The sequence below is a fragment of the Artibeus jamaicensis genome, unplaced genomic scaffold, assembly GCF_021234435.1.
Source record: "Artibeus jamaicensis isolate MK-2021 breed Jamaican fruit bat unplaced genomic scaffold, CSHL_Jam_final scaffold_461, whole genome shotgun sequence".
In the NCBI taxonomy this organism is placed as follows: Eukaryota; Metazoa; Chordata; class Mammalia; order Chiroptera; family Phyllostomidae; genus Artibeus; species Artibeus jamaicensis.
Genome location: NW_026522045.1, coordinates 5384713 through 5405266, shown reverse-complemented (window position 1 = coordinate 5405266; position 20554 = coordinate 5384713). Strand labels below are relative to the sequence as shown.

The 20554-nt window shown below is 38.9% G+C and overlaps 1 protein-coding gene and 1 pseudogene across 2 annotated transcripts in view; one reads left to right on the top strand and one right to left on the bottom strand.

Moving 5' to 3' along the window:
• Positions 1-20554, bottom strand: part of CENPI (centromere protein I) — an 87327-nt gene that overhangs the window by 65080 nt on the left and 1693 nt on the right. For both annotated transcript variants that reach the window (XM_037131016.2, XM_037131015.2), the window contains exons 2-5: positions 19809-20050; positions 19054-19191; positions 15542-15660; positions 11521-11628 (exon numbers count right to left, since the gene is read on the bottom strand). In XM_037131016.2, coding sequence (XP_036986911.2) covers positions 11521-11628; positions 15542-15660; positions 19054-19191; positions 19809-20037 — 594 coding nt within the window. In that variant the 5' untranslated portion in view covers positions 20038-20050. The remainder of the gene's footprint in view (positions 1-11520; positions 11629-15541; positions 15661-19053; positions 19192-19808; positions 20051-20554) is intronic.
• LOC119038494 (NADH dehydrogenase [ubiquinone] 1 alpha subcomplex subunit 8-like) lies at positions 8161-8673 on the top strand (annotated as a pseudogene).

Sequence of the window (20554 nt, the reverse complement as noted above, 5' to 3'; positions counted from 1 at the left end):
TTAGCCAAGATTAAAATGAAAGAGAGAATCCTAGAAGCAGCAAGAGATAAGGGGACAGTCACCTACAAAGGTGTTCCCATCAGATTGTCAGCGGATTTTTCAAAAGAGACCTTAGAGGCAAGAAGGGGCTAGAAAGAAGTATTCCAAGTCATGAAATCCAAAGACCTACAACCAAGATTGCTCTATCCAGCAAAACTTTCATTTAGAATGGAAGGACAGATCAAGTGCTTCTCACATAAGATCAAATTCAAGGAGTTCATCATCACCAAGCCCTTATTATATGAAATGTTAAAGGGACTTACCTAAGAAAAAGATGATAAAAAATATGAATAGTGAAAGGACACCAAACGTGCAGTTATTAAGAACCACATCTAAAACAAAAGCAAGCTAAAAGGACAGCTAGATCAGGAGCAGAACCATAGACATGAAGACCTCATGAAGGGTTAGCAACAGGGGAGTGGGAGAAGGAGAAGGGGGAAGAAGGTATAGAAAATAAGTAGCATAGATGGTAGGTAGAAAATAGATAGGGGGAGGGCAAGAATAATATGGGAAATATAGAATACAAAGAACTTGAGACACATGGTCATAAACTAAAGGGGGGAATGGTAGGGGTGGAGGGGTGCAGGGTGGAGGGGAATGAAGGGGGGAATAGAACTTCAACTGTAATGGCATAATCAATAAAATAAAAATTAAAAAAAATACTTAAAATGATAAATTTGGTGTTATAGAAAAAATATAAGAGGTTAAAAAATGAAGTGCTTCTACATGCTACAACATGGATAAAAGCTTGAAAACATTATGCTAAGTAAAAGAAACCAGTCATAAAAGATCACATATTATGATTCTATTTATATGAAATTACCAAAATAAATAAATCTCTAAAGACAAAAAAGAGACTATAAGTTACTTAGGAAACCCTAAATAGAAAGATAAGGGGTGATAGATAAAATGTATGGGTTTTCTGAGGTAATTAAAATGTTCTAAAATTTACTATGTTCATGGTTGTACATATCTGTGAACAAACTAAAAAGCCATGAATTATACATCAATAAAGTTGTTTTTTGTTGTTGTTTGTTTTTTCAAGATTTTATTTATTTATCTTTAGAGGGGAAGGGAAGGAGAGAAGGAGAGAAATATCAGTATATGGTTGCCTCTTGTGAGTCCCTACTGGTTCAGCACTGGCCTGAAAGCCCTGGCTGGTATAGCTCAGTGGATTGAGCATGGGCCTGTGAACCACACGATTGCAGTTTGATTCCCAGTCAGGGCACATGCCTGGGTTGCAGGCCAGTTCCCAGTAGGGACTCACGAGAGGCAACCATACACTGATATTCCTCTCCTTCTCTCCTTCCCTTCCTCTGTAAAGATAAATAAATAAAATCTAAAAAAAAAAAAAGTATCCAGAGAGGAAAAAAAGGAATGATTAAAATTAGACTCAGTCTACAATGGAAAGACACCTGTGGAATAACATTGCCAATGTTCTAGGGAATTTAACTGTCACCCCAAATTTCCACACACAGCAAAACCAATCTTCAAGAACAAAGGCATAGTAAAGACATTTTCAGACAAAAACATAGAGTTTAATATCAAATGATTCTCACTAAAAGAATATTTTAAAGGTTATACTTTGTAGAAAAAGGAAAATGATCTAGATAGAAGGTCTGAGATGCAAAGATACTGGTAAATATGTAGGCAAATATAAACAAACATCAACTATGAAGATAAGAATAATATCTACTTTATGTGTATGTGGAGGAGGATGAAGAAGAGGGAGCAAGAACTAAAACCAGACAATAATACATATTAGATTAGATTAACTCAAATTAGAGAAGGGTATGATCAGAATTAAAGCATTCTAAGGTCCTTGTATCACTCCAGATGAAGATAAAGATAATGGTTACCTTTAGACTTTAAGTAAAAAACATTAAAAATTAAAACTGAGAAAAAATCTAATGTTTAATTCATCAAAATAATAAAGTCATTACATAACCGCTACACATTTTAAAATTTATTATTTACTTATTTATTTATTCATTTTGTTTTTAGACAGAAGGAAAGGGAGGGAGAAAGAGGCAGAGAAATATCAATGTGTGGCTGCTTTTACTGTGCCCCCAACTGGAGACCTGGACTGAAACCTAGGCATGTGCCTTGACTGGGAATCAAACAAGTGACCCTTTGGTTTGCAGGTCAGTGCTCAATCCACTGAGTCACACAAGCCAGGGTCTTAACTGATATATTTTATAAAATATAAATATTTTTCCAAAAAGAAAAATATAGTAAAAAGACTGAGGCTGTTTTATATTTTACATGAGACTCCCAAATTTTCTTGTTAAAATAGGTACAATAACACCTAAAGAACACACATAGAATGTGTTAATGTCAAAACTAGAATAGGAGGAAACCCACAATCGATCTAAAATAAAACAGTGGGAAAGTATCAGAAAATAGTAGATCAGTCCTGGCTGGTGTGGCTCAGTGAACTGAGTGCTGGTCTGTGACTTAGAAGGTTGCCAGGCACATGCCTGGGTTTTGGGTGAGGTCCCGAGTGGGGGACATTTGAAAGACAACCACACATCCATGTTTCTCTCCCTTCCTTCACCTCTCTCTGAAATTAAATAAATAAAATCTTTTAAAAGAATAGTAGATCATTCTGAAAGTTCAAAATAAGATGTTTGAAACTCTTTCTATTATATCGATAACCACTCCAAAGGTTAAAAAACCAGTTCTCCAGGAAAAAGCAAAGAATTATTAATAGGACTTAAAAAATAAAATCTAGTTATATGCCATTTAAAACAGGCATCTAAAATAGGTGGGGGAAAATTATTTAAAAAAAAAACTAAAAGACAGAAATATACCAAGCAACTACGAGCCAAATAAAGCCAATGTAGCAATGTCAGTATCAGACAACATAGACTATAACAAAAAACATCTTTTAAAATATATTTTATTGATTATGCTATTACAGTTGTCCCATTTCCCCACTTTATTCCCCTCCACCCTGCACACCCCCTCCCATCCACATTCCAACCCTTTAATTCATGTCCATGAGCCGTACATGTAAGTTCTTTGGCTTCTCCATGTCCTATATTATTCTTAACTTTCCCCCATCTATTTTCTACCTACCATTTATGCTACTTGTTCTCTGCATCTTCCTCCGCTCCCACTTCCCCCACTGATAACCCTCCATGTGATCTCCATTTCTGTGATTCTGTTCCTGTTCTACTTGTTTGCTGAGTTTGTTTTTATTTTTTAGGTTCAGTTGTTGATAGTTGTGAGTTTATTATTTTACTGTTCATATGTTTGATCTTCCTTTTCTTAGAAGAGTTCCTTTAAGATTTCATATAATAAAGGCTAGGTGATGCTGAACTCCTTTAACTTGACCTTATCTGGGAAGCACTTTATCTGCCCTTCTATTCTAAATGAAAGCTTTACAGGATAGAGTATTTCTGGATGTAGGTCCTTGCCTTTCATGACTTCAAAATACTTCTTTCTAGCCCCTTCTTGCCTGCAAGGTTTCTTTTCAGAAATCAGCTGATAGTCTTGTGGGTACCCCTCTGTAGATAACTCTCCCCTTTCCTCTTGCTGCTTTTAAGATTCTCTCCTTATCTTTAATCTTGGGTAATGTAATTATGATATACCTCGGTGTGTGCCTCCTTGGGTCCAACCTCTTTGGGACTCTCTGAGCTTCCTGGAAGTCTATTTTCTTTGTCAGATTGCGGAAGTTCATTCCCCTTCATTATGTTTTCAAATAACTTTTAAATTCCTTGCTCTTCCTCTTCTCCTTCTGCCACCCCTATGACTCAGATGTTGGAACGTTTAAAGATATTCTGGAGGTTCCTATGCTTCTCCTCATTGTTTTGAATTCTTGTTTTTTTTGTTCTATTCTGGTTGAATGTTTCTTTCTTCCTTTTATTCCAAACCCTTGATTTGAGTCCTGGTTTCCTTCCCATCACTGTTGACTCCCTGTCGATTTTTCTTTATTTCACATAATGCAACCTTCACTGATACCTGGATCTTTTTTATGCTGTTGAAGTATCCAATGAGTTCCTGGAGCATCTTCATAACTAGTGTTTTGAACTGTGCATCTGATAGATTGGCTATCTCTTCATCACTTAGTTGTATTTTTTTCTGGAGCTTTGAACTGTATTAACTGTTCTTTCATCTGGGTCATTTTTTTTGGTCTCGGCATGCCTGTTACATAGTAAGTGGTGGAGCCTTAAGTGTTCACCGGGGCGGAGCAACCCACATCGCTGTGTTGTGATGCTGTAAGTAGGGGAGGGGTCTGAGAGGGAACAGTGCTGCTTGCTCAGCTCTCTGCCAGTTTTCAGTCACTTCCCCGGCTACCTACAATCAAATTGGGCACTTCTGGCGCTAATTCCCAGGTGGGTGGGTTTGTGTACATTCTAACACCCCGTGGGTCTCTCCAACAAACTCTACTGGGATGCTGGGAGTTTCTCCTGCTGACACCCCCCACAGGGGTTTTCTGTTAGAGACTCTGAGGCTTTATTTCCCTGTACTGGAATCCTGGGTTGCATGGCCTATGTTGCTCCCTAGTTGTTCCTCCCAGTGTATCTGCATGCAAATGTGGGACTACTCAGTCCACGAGCCACCACCTTCCCAGGTCCACAGGCCACTGCCTTCTCATGAGTCCTCTCTACCTGGCTGCTCCTCTCCACCCCTCCTACCGGTCTGGATGAATGTTTCTTGAACTCCTTGGTTGTCGAATTTCCATGCAGTTCTACTTTCTGTCAGTTCTGCTTGTTTTTGTTTTTAAATTTGTTGTTGTCCTTTTGGTTTTGCAAGGAGGCACAGTGTGTCTACCTGCACTTCCATCTTGGCCAGAAGTCTCACAAAAAGCATTTCTAACAACAAAAGGTTACTACACAATAAAAGGTTTGATTCATCAGGATAATATGAAAACTATAACTGTGTATTCACCTAACAGGCTCAAAATATATATAGCATAAATTGGCAGAACTTTAAGGAAAAACTGACAATTTTGTTTTCATAGTTGGAGATTTTTAACATTACCTCATTCAGTAATTGATAGATAGGCAATGACAACAAGTCTACAAGGATAAAAAAATTTCAATTCAAATAACTTTCACTCCCTTACTCTACTTCAACAATTCACCCATGGTCATATGGAAGCTCGTCAGCACACTGAACCATCTCCTCCTGAAATGTTCAACTCCAATGCTACAAATTCCTATCACTACTCCAACTTTTAATCCCAATACATGTCGTGAATGTCACCAAGGCATCCCAAACCTTAGGTAGGTTGAAGAAAGTCATCTACACTCTCTTCAAACATGATATTGTTTTCCCTTCTTATTCTCAACAGAAGATCTTGCCTCCCACTTGACTCAAAAACTGAAAAATCACCAAGACAAGTAGTCAAGAATTCTCTCAATTGCGTCACTTACTAACCCACAAATTTATTAGCATCAACATGCATCCTTTTTGCTTATTGTCAGGAGAGGTATCACTCTTCTTGTTGAAAAACATATTTCTGTAACTCTAACTCTGGTCCCTAGTCTTATTTTGATACCTCTCCTCTGCACCCCCATAGAACCCTATGGAAACTATCACAGGATTTATGATACTGCACTTACCTTTTCTTCTACTACATTTAAATATGTTTGAGGCTCAACATTGACCTAGCTGGCTTACCTTAGCAAAAGTACTTAACTTCTACATGTCTCAACTGTCTCATCTCTAAAATGAGAATTATATAATTTTCCATGAATCCTCACTCTAGCCATGTGACCCTGGGTAATTATTTGACTTCTTTGTGACTTAGACTCCTTGTCTCTAAAATGGGAATGAAAGTGGTGTATATTTCACCCTTACAGCACATTTTAGTTTGGTCTAACCATATTTCCAGGGTTCACTAATCATATAGTATCAGTGGTTACCATACTGGACAGCATAAGGACAGAAAATAGTAGGTGCTCAATAAATTTTTTTGAGAATATTGATAAATGGGGGATTCCAGCCAAGATGGTGGCATAAATAGAAACTTTGCTTCCTCACACAACCAAAAGAAAGATAACAACCAATTTAAAAACAGTAAAAAAAAAAAACCCAGAACTTCCAGAATATCAAACTGCATGGAACTCCAACAATCAAACCAAGGAGTTAAATAAACATTCATCCAGACCAGTAGGAGGGGTTGGAGATGGGTACTTGTGCTGAGCAGACCCACAGCAAGGGGGCAGACCACTCAGCAGATAAAGGGCTGGCTCACCAGGAAACTAAAAACTCAAAACCTCTAGCTGTAAATACTGCAGGGGTTGTGAAGGTGGGAGAAACTCCCAGTCTCACAGGAAACTTCATTGGAAAGTGAGGCTACAGCAGAGCAAGTGAGCAGCATTGTTCCTTCTCTGACCCCTCTCCCACAGACAGCGCTACAATGAAGCCAAGAGGGTTGCCCCGCCCTGGTGAGTACCTAAGGCTACACCTCCTTAAAACTTAACAGGCACACAGAGAAAAAAAAATGGCTCAAGTAAAAGATCAGGCTCCAAAAATAGAACTAAGTGATGAAGAGGTAGCAAACCTATCTGATGCCAAGTACAAAACACTGGTCATAAGGACACTCACAGAATTGATTAAGCTCAGTTACAAAATGAAGGAACAAATGAAGGCTACACAAAGTGAAATAAAAGCAAAATATACAGGGAACCAACAGTGACGGGAAGGAAACCAGGGCTCAAATCAATGATTTGAAACAAAAAGAAGAAATAAACATCAAACAGGAAGAAAATGAAGAAACGGAATTCAAAAAGATGAGGAGAGGCATAGGAACCTCTGGGACAACTTTAAGCACTCTAAATCCAAACCATAGGAGTGCCAGAAGGAGAAGAGGAAGAGAAATAAGTTGAAAAGTTATTTGAAAACATAATGAAGGAGAACTTCCCCCATATGACATAGGAAATAGATTTCCAGGAAGTCCAGGAAGTTCAGAGAGTCCCAAAGAAGTTGGACCCAAGGAAGCACATACCAACGTACACCATAATTACATTACCCAAGATTAAAGATAAGGACAGAATCTTCAAAGCTGCAAGAGAAAAGGAGAGTGTTACCTACAAAGGAGTTTCCATAAGACTATCAGCTGATTTCTCAAAAGAAACCTTGCAGGCAAGAAGGGGCTAGAAAGAAGTATTTTGAAGTTGTGAAAGGCAAGGACCTACATCCAAGATTACTCTATGCAGCAAAGCTTTCATTTAGAATAGAAGGGCAGATAAAGTGCTTCCCAGATAAGGTCAAGTTAAAGGAGTTCAGCATCACCTAGCCCTTATTTTATGAAATCTTAAAGGGACTCTTCTAAGAAAAGGAAGATCAAAAATATGAACAGTAAAATGATAACAAACTCACAACTATCAACAACTGAACCTAAAAAATAAAAACTAAGCAAACGAATAGAACAGGAACAGAATCACAGAAATGGAGATCACATGAAGGGTTATCAGTGGGGAGGAGGAGAATGGGGAAAAAGGAACAGGGAATAATTAGCATAAATGGTAGGTTGAAAATAGGCGGAGGTTAAGAATAGTACAGGAAATAGAGAAGCCAAAGAACTTACATGTACGACCCATGAACATGAACTAAGGTGGGAATGCAGGTGGGAGGGGATATGCAGGGCAACGGGGAATAAAAGGGGGAAAAATAAGACAACTGTAACAGCATAATCAAGAAAATATATATTTTTAAAAGCAGTAGATGGAAAAACAACAAAAAATAAATTTTCATTGTTCCATTAAAAAAAAAGCAAAATCAATGAATGAATTTTGTTCTCAAAAGGCAAGAAGAATTCCATTAAATGAATGGTTCTCATGGTCTGCAAAGACAGTACTTGAAAGTCTTCCAGGTGGACAGTAGATTGCTTTTGTAGAGTTATTAAGGTTTTCAATGTGAGTAATTATTCTGTTTAATAAAAAATCAGTCTACTGGCATCCCACGAGAAGCAATCCTCTGCTTATTAATTCTCATGAGAATTTTACATTGTTAATCAAGAAAATGTACACTGGCTACGTAGCTCAGTTGGTTAGCGTGTCATCCTGATACATCACAGTTACAGGTTTAATCCCCAGTCAGGGCACATACAACAAGCAACCAATGAAGGAGACAGAGGTAACACAGCCGTGGCTGCCTCGCGTCACCAACATCATGCCAGAAATAGTGGAGCTGCTTACTCTGGAGGATCGAAAAGTGCAGGAGGTTTAGTCAGTTCTGCTGTGCTTAAAGCTGTGGCCCATTACTATGGAGCTCAGTGCAATAAACGGAACAAGGAGTTCATGCTATACTGCTGGGAAGACCTGCAGCACTATTTAGAGGAAGGAAGCTTGTCAAACGTGCTCTTGACTTCTTCAGGCAGATATAGCATCACTGTGCAGAACCTTTTACAGAATACTGAACCTGCATGGATTATTTCAGCCTCTAGCTATTACGTTGCTATAGTAAACAGTAGGCAAAGTTTGATGAGTGTGTACTGACAAGCTGGGCTGGGTGCAACCTGACCTGAGACAGCTGTCCAAGGTCACCAAAGCAAAAACAGAGTGACTTTTATGCGAGAATCCCTACCATTCGAGACCAAGTTCTGAGCCCTCCCCAGAGGTAAAAGGAGATCTGAAGCCTGACAAACATGGCAGCCACCTTTATTTCTGGACTATGTAATGGTGGGTCCACAGCCCTGGCTGGTATAGCTCAGTGGATTGAGTGTGGGCCTGTGAACCAGAGGATCACAGTTCAATTCCCAATCAGGGCACATGCCTGGGTTGCAGGCCAGTTCCCAGCAGGGGACGCACGAGAGGCAACCATACATTGATGTTTCTCTTCCTCTCTCCTTCCCTTCTCCTCTAAAGATAAATAAATAAAATCTAAAAAAAAAAGATGGGTCCACAGCCCACACATAGTCACATGCCAAGATGACGATGGATGAAAAGTCACATGTGGTTTGCATGGGCCGATAGAGTTCTTTTTGGGATCACAAACATTAACAGATAATTTATGTGACTTGGTAGTTATTCTATACCATTTCCTGGCCATTATAAAATTTAAAGAAGAAAAAAAGAAGCACCAATGAATACATAAATAAGTAAAACAACAAATTGATGTTTCTCTCTCTCCAATAAAAAAATTTAAAAAGAAAGTGTAGAGGACTCCTGGTCAAGATGGAGGAATAGGTAGACACACTGTGCCTCCTTGCACAACCAAAATAAGGACAACAACAATTTTGAAACAAAATAACAACCAGAACTGACAGAAAATTGAACTGTATGGAAGTTGGACAACCAAGAATTTAAAATAGACACATTCATCCAGACCAGTAGACAGGGCAGAGTTGGGCAGCCAAGCAGAGAGGGGTTGCTGCACAAAAAGCAGTGGCACCAGCCACACAAGGCACCCAGGGCATGCATGACGGCAGTAGGTCGACCCTTGGTGTGCAGGTAGTGACTAGCAGACCTCAGGTGGAGGGTGGCAACAGGAAGACCCAGTGAGGTAGCGACTGTGAAGCAAGGCACTACATTCAAGGCAGCTGGCTGACCCGGCAGTCCCACATTCGTGCGCAGATAAACCAGCAAAACTGGGGAGCACGTAACCCAGGGTCCCGGTGCCAGGAAATAAAGCCTCAAAACACCAATTGAAAACACCTGTGGGGGTTGAGGTGCCAGGAGAGACTCCCAACCTCACAGGAGAGTTCACTGAAGAGACCCACAGGGTCCTAGACCTTACACAAGCCCACCCACCCGGGAGTCAGCACCAGAAAGGCCCAGTTTGCTTGGGGGAAGTGGAGAAGGGACTGAAATCCCAGAGAGCAGAGCAAGCCCCATTGTTCCCTCTGAAACCCCGCCCCCACATACAGCATCACAACCCAGCAACTGGGCTGCCTGGCCCTGGTAAACACCAAAGGCTCTGCCCCTCCTATGTAATAGGTGCGACAAGACAAAAAAAAAATGGCCCAAACGAAAGAACATATCGAAGCTTCACAGCAAATACAACTAAGCAACGAAGTGATAACCAACCTATCAGATGCACAGTTCAAAACACTGGTGATCAGAATAGTCACAGAATTGGTTGAATTTGGTTGCAAATTAGATGAAAAAATGAAGGCTACAATAAGTGAAATGAAGGGAAATGCACAGGGAACCCATAGTGATGGGAAGGAAACTGGAACTCAAATCAATGGAGTGGACCAGAAGGAAGAAAGAAACAACCAAACAGAAAAGAATGAAGAAACAAGAATTCAAAAAAATGAGGAGAGGCTTAGGAACCTCCAGGACATCTTTAAACGTTGCAACATCTGAATTATAGAGGTACCAGAAGGGGAAAAGCAACAGCCACGAGTGGAAAACTTATTTGAACAAATAATAAAGGAGAACTTCCCCAATCTGGCAAAGGATATAGACTTCTAAGAAATCCAGGAAGCTCAGAGAGTCCCAAAGTTGGACCCAAGGAGGAACACACCAAGGCACATCATCATTACATTACTCAAGATTAAAATGAAGGAGAGAATCCTAGAAGCAGCAAGAGATAAGGGGACAGTCACCTACCAAGGAGTGCCCATCAGACTTTCAGCTGATTTCTGAAAAGAAACCTTGCAGGCTAGAAGGGGCTAGAAAGAAGTATTCCAAGTCATGAAAGACAAGAACCTACACCCAAGATTACTCTATCCAGCAAAGCTTTCATTTAGAATGGAAGGCCAGATAAAGTGCTTCTCAGTTATCTGGTCAAGTTCAAGGAGTTCATCATCACCAAGCCTTTATTTTATGAAATGTTAAAGGGACTTATCTAAGAAAAAGAAGATAAAAAAACACGTATAGTAAAATGACAGCAAACTCACAATTATTAACAACCATACCTAAAACAAAAACAATGACAAAAACAAAAGCAAACTAAGTGGACAGCTAGATCAAGAGCAGAATCATAGAAATGGAGATCATATGGAGGGTTAGCAACAGGAGTGGGAAAAGGAGAAGCAGGGAGAAGGTACTGAGAATAAGTAGCATAAACGGTGGGGAGAAAATAAATGGGGGGTGGCAAGAGTAGTGTGGGAAATGTAGAAGCTAAAGAACTTGTGACACATGGACATGAACTAAAGGGGGGAAGGGGGTGTGCAGGGTGGAGGGGAATAATGGGAGGGAAATGGGAGAACTGTAATAGCATAATCAATAAAATATATTAAATAAAAAGAAAGTATACAATAAGTGACCCGAAGGACCCCATGGAAGTGGTTCAAAAGAGAAAAGATGGCAATCACTGCAAAAAACCTCCAATGTGGAGTTAATCTATTTGTAACATTTTATTTTCTTGAACAAAGATATAAAGCTAATATGGTAAAAATTATATTTGTTCATCTGAGATAGGAGCAAGGATGTAATGTTATTCTTTATACTTTTCTATCTTGGACACCTTTTCAAATAAGTAAAAAAAAATATTGTGTGGCACTTTGAAACACATGTGGTACATCAATATATAAGCCCATACCATTTGATTAATGCATGATGTCCAATTTGTACTTACCAGTGCATCATCTTGCAATGAAGCAAAAAAGAAGCCATAGAGCAAGTTAATTTTCTCCTTGTGATCAATGAAGTCATACATTGCAACCAGCCAACGATAAAAAAGTATCTATTAAGAGACAAAATGTTTATATTTAGAGAAATATAACTGGCACAATAGAACTTATTTCTCCACTCAGGGCTGTTTCAGAAGTCTCTAACAGGGGTGACCAACCTAAAGCCTGCAGGCTGCATGCAGCCCAGGATAGCTGTGAATGCAGCCCAACACAAAATCATAAATTTACTTAAAACATTAGGAGATTTTTTTTGTGATTACATGTTGCAATGTATTTAATGTATGGCCCAAGACAACTCTTCTTCTTCCATTGTGTCATAGAAATGCCAAAGGGATGTACACACCTGCCTAGCACAAAGCAGGATAATAGATTTTATCTCTCAGTAATCATTTCTGTTTGAACAGAGTCCTTGCATCAAGCTACAATGCTCCAAATCCTTAGGCTTTGCACAAAAGGTCAGTGCCATTACTCTCTAAATGGCTCTTCCTTGCCAGTCCTTAAGTGGTTCTCAAGAACTTATCATCAAAGTGTTTAAAAAGATTACCTTGGATAACTTGTCAAGATGACAGCACAGGTAAACATGGCTCACCTCCTCATACAATGACATCAAAATTAAACTAAACTATAGAAAAACCATCACTCAGAACTGTCAGAACTAGAGTTAATTGGAAGTCCGACAACTACAGAATTAAAGAAACCACATCCACCCAGACTGGTAGGAGGGGCAGAGACACAGGACAGGCTTATCTTACATCCATGTGTGGTAGATAAAAATTCAGGAGGGATATCTCAGGAGTGAGGAATCCTAGTCCCACACCAGGTCCCCCAGCCTAGGGTTTCACTGCCAGGAAGATGAGTCCCCATAACTTCTGGATGCAAAAATCAGAAGGGATTGTGTTAGTGGAAAAAAGTTCTGTAGCCCCAAGCAGTTACTCTTAAAGAACCCACACACAGACTCACCTACTCAGACTCATTCCCTCTGAGCTCCAGCACCAGGTTACCAGCTTAAAAGGCACCAGTGGCATACAGGGAGGAACCAAAGTGTCTCGCATCAAGGCAAGAACCGGGGTCAGCTTCCCTCTGACAGAAAGGCAGGCAGAGGCCACTGTCTCTTTTCTGAACCCTCCCCATACAGAGCCACAGAGCCAGTAGGCAGATGTCATATCTAAAATTCCATCAACCTGGCTAACAATGTATGCCCCACCCTGGAGATCCCCTGGGACTCCGTTTCACCCAAATTACAGGCCTACCCAAGCTGTTCAAAGCACTTTTTCATACAAATGACTGGTCTTGGCTCATGCTTCACAACTTCCTAAACCCTCTCAAACTAGCAAAAGCCAGCCTCAGTGAGCTGCAAGCCCCCATACATCTTGCTAAGGCCTGGTACCAGTAGCAGTCAGCCTCGATTCACAGCTTGGCTTCACCTGGGAATCTGCAATCCCAGCGCAAGTAGCAGCCATTTCAGAATGCTTTATAACTCAGGCAGTGTCGCACCATTGCTGACCTTAGCTTGCAACAACTGGGAAACCCCAGGGCCAGCGTACCCAGTGGACAGCTACAGACCACGCTGCAGAACCACCACCCTGCCCCTGCACAGCTGATTCCCCTGCAAGTGAGAAGGTTAGTGGTCAGTGTTCACAGTAAATCCTTACAGCAGACCGACCTGGGTAAATCCTTCCCATTGACCTGCCAACAGCAATCAAGGCTCAACTACAAAAGGGGAGTGTACTCAGCCCACATGGAGGGCCCATCTCAAGTACCCAGCTTGGATGATAGGGGAGGCTGTGCCACTGGACTGTACAGGACACCTACTACATTAGGCCATGCTACCAAGAGAGGGAGTCATAGCAGCTTTACCTAATTCATAGAAACAAATACAGGGAAGCTGACAAAGTAAGGAGATAAATAAACATGGCCCAAATGAAAGAACAGGTCAAAATTCCTGCCCAGGCCAGTGTAGCTCAGTGGATTGAGCACTAGCCTGTGAACCAAAACATCGCTAGTTCAAATACCAGTCAGGGTTCATGCCTGGATTGTGGGTCAGGTCCCTAGTTGGGCATTTGTGATAGGCAACCGAATGACGTTTCTCTCACACATCAATGTATCTCTCCCTCTTTTTCTCCCTTCCTTCCCCTCTCTGTAAAAATAAATACATAAAAATATTTTTTAAATACTGCATAAAAAACTAAACAAAATGGAGATAAGCAATCTAAAGATGCAGAGTTCAAAACAATGGTTATAAGAATACTGAAGGAACTTGAGGACATCAACAGCATAAAATAGATCCAGTCAGAAATGAAGGATACACTAATTGAAATAAAGAACAGTTTGCAGGGAAACAACAGTAGAGTGGATGAAGCCAAGAATCAAATCAATTATTTGGAACATAAGGAAATAAAAAACAACCAATTAGAACAACAAGGCGATTAACGAATCCAAAAAAAATGAGTATAGTGTAAGAAGCCTCTGGGAGCACTTCTGGCACTCCAACATTTGCATGAATGGAAATGAGAAAGAGCAAGAAACTGAAAACTATTTTAAAAAATAATAGAAGAAAACTTCGTTACTTTGGTGAAGGAAATGGAAACTGCAAGACAACATTAAACACAACAACATTTTAATCATAGGGATACCTGAAGGAGAAGATAAGAAGCAAAGGATAGAAACTCTATTTGAAAAAATAATGAGAGGAAACTTTCCAAACTTGCAGAGGGGAAAAAACCATGCAAGTTCAGGAAACACAGAGAGCCCCAAACAAGATGGACACAAAGAGGCCCGTTCCAAGACATATCATAATTAAAATGCTAATGGTTAAAGATAAAGAGAGAATCTTAAAAGCTACAAGAGGAAAGCAGTAGTTATCTACAGATGAGTTCCCATGAGGCTGTCAGCTGATTTGTCAAAAGAAACCTTACAGGCTAGAAGGGCGTGGCAAGAAATATTCAAAGTCATGAAAAGCTGGGACCTACAGCCAAGACTGCTCTACCCAGCAAAGCTATTATTTAGAATCAAAGGGCAGATAAAGAGCTTCTCAGACAAGAAAACACAAAAGGAGTTCATCAGCATCAAACCATTATATAAAATGTAAAAGGGCCCTGGCTGGTGTAGCTCAGTGGATTGAGTGCGGGCCTGCGAACCAGACAATCGCGGTTCGATTCCCAGTCAGGGCACATTCCTAGGTTGCAGGCCAGTTCCCTGCAGGCCAATTCCCAGCAGGGGATGCATGAAAGGCAACCATACATTGATGTTTCTCTGGCTCTCTCCTTCCCTTCCCCTCTAAAGATAAATAAATAAAAAAAATTAAAAAAAAAGATTTTAAAATGTAAAAGGGACTTACTTAAGAAAATGAAGAAGATCAAAACTTTGAACAATAACATGGGAATAAATACCAACGGTATTTTTCGGAGTATAAAACGCACTTTTTTTTACCACATTTTTTGCTTCAAATTTCCCCCCTATTTTCCTCCTTTAAAACCTAGGTGTGTCTGGGGTCTGCACCATAAGATGCACCTAGGTTTTAGAGGAGGAAAATAGAAAAAAAAGTTTTTTGAAGCAATAAATGTAGTACAAATGCACATCTTATAGTCCCAAAAATAAACTATCTATCAACAACTGAATCTAAAAACAGACTAAGCAAACAAGAACAGAATCATGGATATAGGGAGCGTTTTGATGGTTGCCGAATGGGGGGAGGTATAGGGGAATGAGTGACAAGGTGAGGGGATTAGGAAATACAAATAGGTAGTTACAGAATAGCCATGGGGATGTAAAGTACAGTATAAGAAATGGAGTAGTTGAAGAACTTATACTCATGACCCATGGGCATGAACAAAGGCGTGGGGATTGCCTGAGGGAGTGGTGGGTGCTGGGTGGAGGGCAGCAAAGGGGGAGAACTTGGCACAACTCTAATAGCATAATGAATAAAATATAATTTAAAAAAAGAAAAAATAAAAATAAAAAGATTACCTTGGTGCTACCACAACACTTGCCAGCACAAAGCCAGGAGACCGCCTTAACCACAGAATCTTCTGATATTAGAGTTGCTGGAATCATGCATCTCAATATCTGAGAGTTTACAGCACTCCCTGGGAAGCAGACAAACTCTAAATTAAACTGCATTTTGGTATCTTGATAGTTCCCTTACTATCATTCACTCTTGGTCCTAAAAAAAAATCTCACTTTACATTGAAGGCAAAAAAAATATGAGTAATATTTGACATCTCTTATCATTATTAACACATTTTGAAATAAAAATGTACCTTAAACTTCTAATGTAAACTACAAAGCAAATTCTTTGGCTCTGATATTTCTATTTAAAATGTGAGGATAAGTTCAGGGTTTCTTTTTGGGTTGAAGATATGTTTGGGAATTAGAGAGTGGAAATGGTTTCACAACTCTGTGAATGTTTAAAAAAAAAACCCTGATGCATGCTTCAAAAGTGTGAATTTTATGGTATGTGAATTACACCTCAAAAAAAGTCTTTACTCAGAGGAAAATTTCAAGGATTATTCTTTTGTTATTATTTTGTAATGGCAGAATAGATTCTGATTTATTTAAAACTACTGACAGACATCTTACGTGGGCTGCTATTAAATAAATATTTATTTATTTATTTAATAATAAATAAATATATTTGGACTCTCCATCCCTCCCCCAAAAGTGGAGAGGATAGAATGGAACAGCTATTTTCGGAATTAGATGGCAGTAATATTCTAGACTGGTGCAATTATTCCATCATACTCTATGGCTTCTATGATATCCTTCCATCTGGTAAGAGAAGTGATGTTGCAAATAGCTTTGTATACATCCTGTATCAACTTCTGCTTATTAAGACTTCAAGATTTAAATAAGCATCTCATTAATTCCTTTTTGTATTTAAACATTGTTTTATTTGCATTCTACTGTGGTGATCACAACCATTCACTGAAAAAACACTGTTCTCCACTTAGGCAAGTAGAATTCACAAAAGCATCTTGGACGCATGTATTTTTACCACAGTTTTACATGCCTAAAAGTGTAACAATCACCTCCACTCACTATAATAACACCATTCTCAACTTGTCCCACAAGTAGCATTCTTAGGTACATCTAACACATCTTTAAACACTATTCCACATGCATTATAGCACAGTGATCACATCCATTCACTGAAATAATGCTGTTCTTAATAATCCTGTAAGTAGCATTTTCAGAAACATACATGTTTATTTTACATTATTATAGAACAGCATTATTTCATTGAATGGATGTGATCACTGTGCTATAATGCACGTATATCTTTATTTAAAGTATAAAGGGACACACATATCATTTTACATTTTAAATAAAAGTGGTATATATTTAAGATGTACAACATGATGATGTGATATACATATACAGAGTAAAATGACTACCACAGTCAAGTTAATTAACATTATCTCCTCACATAGCTACCATTTTTTTACATGTGGTAAGAGCACCTCAAATCTACTCAGAACATTTCCAGTATTCACTACAGTATTATTAACTATAGTTATCATACAGATCTCTAGATTTATTCATCCTGCATAATTTACAATAATGTATCTCATCAATTTTTACCTCATCATTCCATAGAGAAGGAAGCAGTGAAAGCAGGAAATGAATCACAGGAATAAAAACCTCTCCTTTCCACTCCTATGGTTCTTGTTTTTATTTCTCTTCCACACTTTCACCCTCTAACCCTTCTAAAGTTTAAAACAGTCTGACCATGTGACACTTTACACATGGACCAGATTCAAAGGGGGGATTCAATAGGCTCTTTTCTTACTTCCCAATGACTGTTTAATTAATTTCTAAAGAGTCTAGTCTCTTTGTACCCAATTACAACATTTGTAGCACACCTGCCCCTGAATATGCATTACAACTCAGCAAAAGAGCTACATGTAAAGATCTAGTGGTGATGAGGGATATCATAGAAGTAACTAAAAGGGGAAAAAGCAGTTAAGGAGGTCACATTTCACATCATCGAGTTCCACCTTAAGAGAAAAATTAAAAGCTATACTAAAAAGCCAGAGATTGCTTTTTAATATTTTAAATCATATATTCAAGTTTCTAAATCTGAGACATGCATTTCGAGAGGCATATATTTGCTAAAAGACCTGACAAACGTCACAAAAATGTTCTAACCATTAATTTCTGAGATATCAAGAAAGAGAATTCCAAAATAGAAAACACCTGTACATTCCATACATGTTTTAAGGAGAGAAGGGAGAAAGAGAATTGTTCTTGATAGACACTGATCAGTTAAACACAGATTCCTGGGAAGATATCAGAACCCAACAATCTAAAACCACTTAAAAGAGCCTTGCCCTTCCAACTGGTATAGCTCAGTGGGTTGGGAGTCATCTGGCAGACTGCAAAGTCACCAGTTTGATTCCTGGTCAGCGTACATTCCTAGGTTGCATGCCAGGTCCCCAATTGTGGGCATGCGACAGGCAATCAATCAATGTTTCCCTCATGCATGGACGTTTCTCCCTCTCTCTTTCTCCCTTCCTGCCCCTCTCTCTAAAAATAAATATATAAAATCTTTAAAAAAAGAAGAGCCAATTTTATTAGGTCAAATTTAACTTTCTAGAAAACAGAGAGAACCCATCAGGTAAAAGCAGAGAAATAAAATACCTGGGACTCATATATTGAATTCAGCTGGTAATGCATTGTTGCTTTAAACATACATGCACACACACCTGTGAACATGATACTAGGGTATACACAAAGAAACGCAATATGCAAGGGCCAGTTTTGATAGTTTTAATTAAAAAAAAAAGGCAGAAAACCTGGTAGCAGTGTGGCCCAGTACAAACCTTAGTTAGAAGATCTGAATTCTCCAGTTCTAGCTCTGATGTTTAACCAAGTCTCTAACCACTCAGGGCCTCAGTTTCCTCATTTTTAAATGAGGATGTACACGATCTAAAATACCTTCTAAGTCGCAATGTGGATACAAGTAGCTTAAAACATGTTTCTCAAGTAAAAACAATACTAGCCAGATGTTATTTCTTCCTAAGAACTCCACCCCCATGCCCATGCCAAATTAATTTAAAATAGGAAAGGAAACATTTGTACAAAAAATAAAACCCATCTTGACTGTTATGGTAACAGATGCTGGATAAGTGAACCTAAAAGCAATGAAGTATACAAAGTGATCTTTTAAGGTGCCTTCCAGCAACATTACTTAAATTGTATCTATGCTTCTTAAGAGAAATACTGAAAATGGCTCACACGCATTTGGTGACAAGAGTATATACATTTTACTTGTAAAGTTATGTGATAACTAGCCATTTTCATTATTCACGCAGAAACTTTTGGCACATAAGGTAGTCTGAATATAAGAAAGTTCCATTTTGGTTTTGTAAATAGAATAGTAACAAAAGAACTACAACTGATTCTAATGAGCCATCTAATTCAAAGTCTGGGGGGCGAAACTAATAACAAACTATGACAAATGCATCCCCTTGACATACCAAATTTGCCACTGAGTGCCACATTTAACAGAATGTCAATCCCTTCTGGAGCTAACCCATTCTTCCAAGCCACATTTTCCACAGTTTTCAGGTGTTTTTCCAAGGTTTTATCTTTATTCCATGAAGTTTTAAAGGGACCTGGAAAAAGAACCATATTAATGAGAAATTTAAAATTCTTTCAGTCTCCAGCCTCCATAATTACAACTTGGGATACTTTAAAGGAATATCTTTATGTATAAAAGGCCTTCCTAAAAGCCCTTCAAAGCCTTGAAACTCTACAATATTTAACAGCAATAGCACCTTCACTGAGGAAAACTGAATCATGCCTTGGCATCTCTGCTCTAAATTAATTAAAAGCATTGAATTTAGACCATAAGTTGTGTCAATACTAGGGCAGTGGTTCCCAAATTTTGAAATCATCTAAGTCGTCTTTAAAAAATCCCAGTGCCCAGGTTGCATCTCGTACCAAAAAATCATATTGTCTAAGAGTAGATGCCAAGTATTAGTGTGTTGAAAGAGTCCTGGGTAATTTCAATGCGCAGCAGTTTGGAAACCGCTCTGCCATAAATGTGCTTTGCTATCGTATACCTTGTACCAAGCATACTGATATGCAGTAAGTAGGTGCTCACTAAACATCTGTTAAACAGACAAAAGCATGAAGGAGCAAAAATACACTCTCCTTTAAAGTTCCTTAACTAAACAGTCTAGAATATTTTGACAGAAACAGGATTTTCATAAGGAAAATAATCTCTTACCTTTCTCAAAGTATCTCATTGCTATTTGCAGAGCATCTTCTGTTAGCTCATCAGCATCAGCATGTTCAGATTCTTCCACTGGACTGTTTTGTCCATGTTTCGAGATGTTCTTTGAGTTGCTTAGGTTCTCTTTCAATTTCCAGGCCAAGAGATTAGTCTGATAACTATTACTACGTTGTGAAGTTCTCTTTGGTATCTGAGAGTTCTTAACTCTCTTTTGAGGTGACATTATTGTGCATGTTCTATACAGAAACAAGTGTCATTACCATTAATCAACCAAGCTGTCCCTTTTTACCCCACAAAGACAGGAACAGTATCTTCCTATATTCCCAAAATTCAGTACACAGTGCCTAACATACAACAAGTACCCAATAAATAACCTGACAAAAATCTGGGCAACAAAACCTATAGGTTAGCTTTCTCAGAAAGCCCTTGACTTAAATAGGAATAGAGAGAAATAACTCTCCAAGGTAACATTCATCAGATGAACTGGCCTTCCTATAGAGGGAGAAAAACAGTAAGAGTACAGGTAACATAGCAAATTCTCTTAAAATGGCTATATGATATAAGGGAGTCCAAAACTAAACCATCTCATGAACTCAATCTTACTTTCTCCAATCACTCCTATTTTTCTCCGCCCTTCTTTGATTTTGCTTTCATCTTTTATGCTCCATATTTTGTCAGTGCTTAGGTATAACTGTAGTTCAAAAGTCAAACTGGTAGGCAAACTAAGTATTCTTAGAACA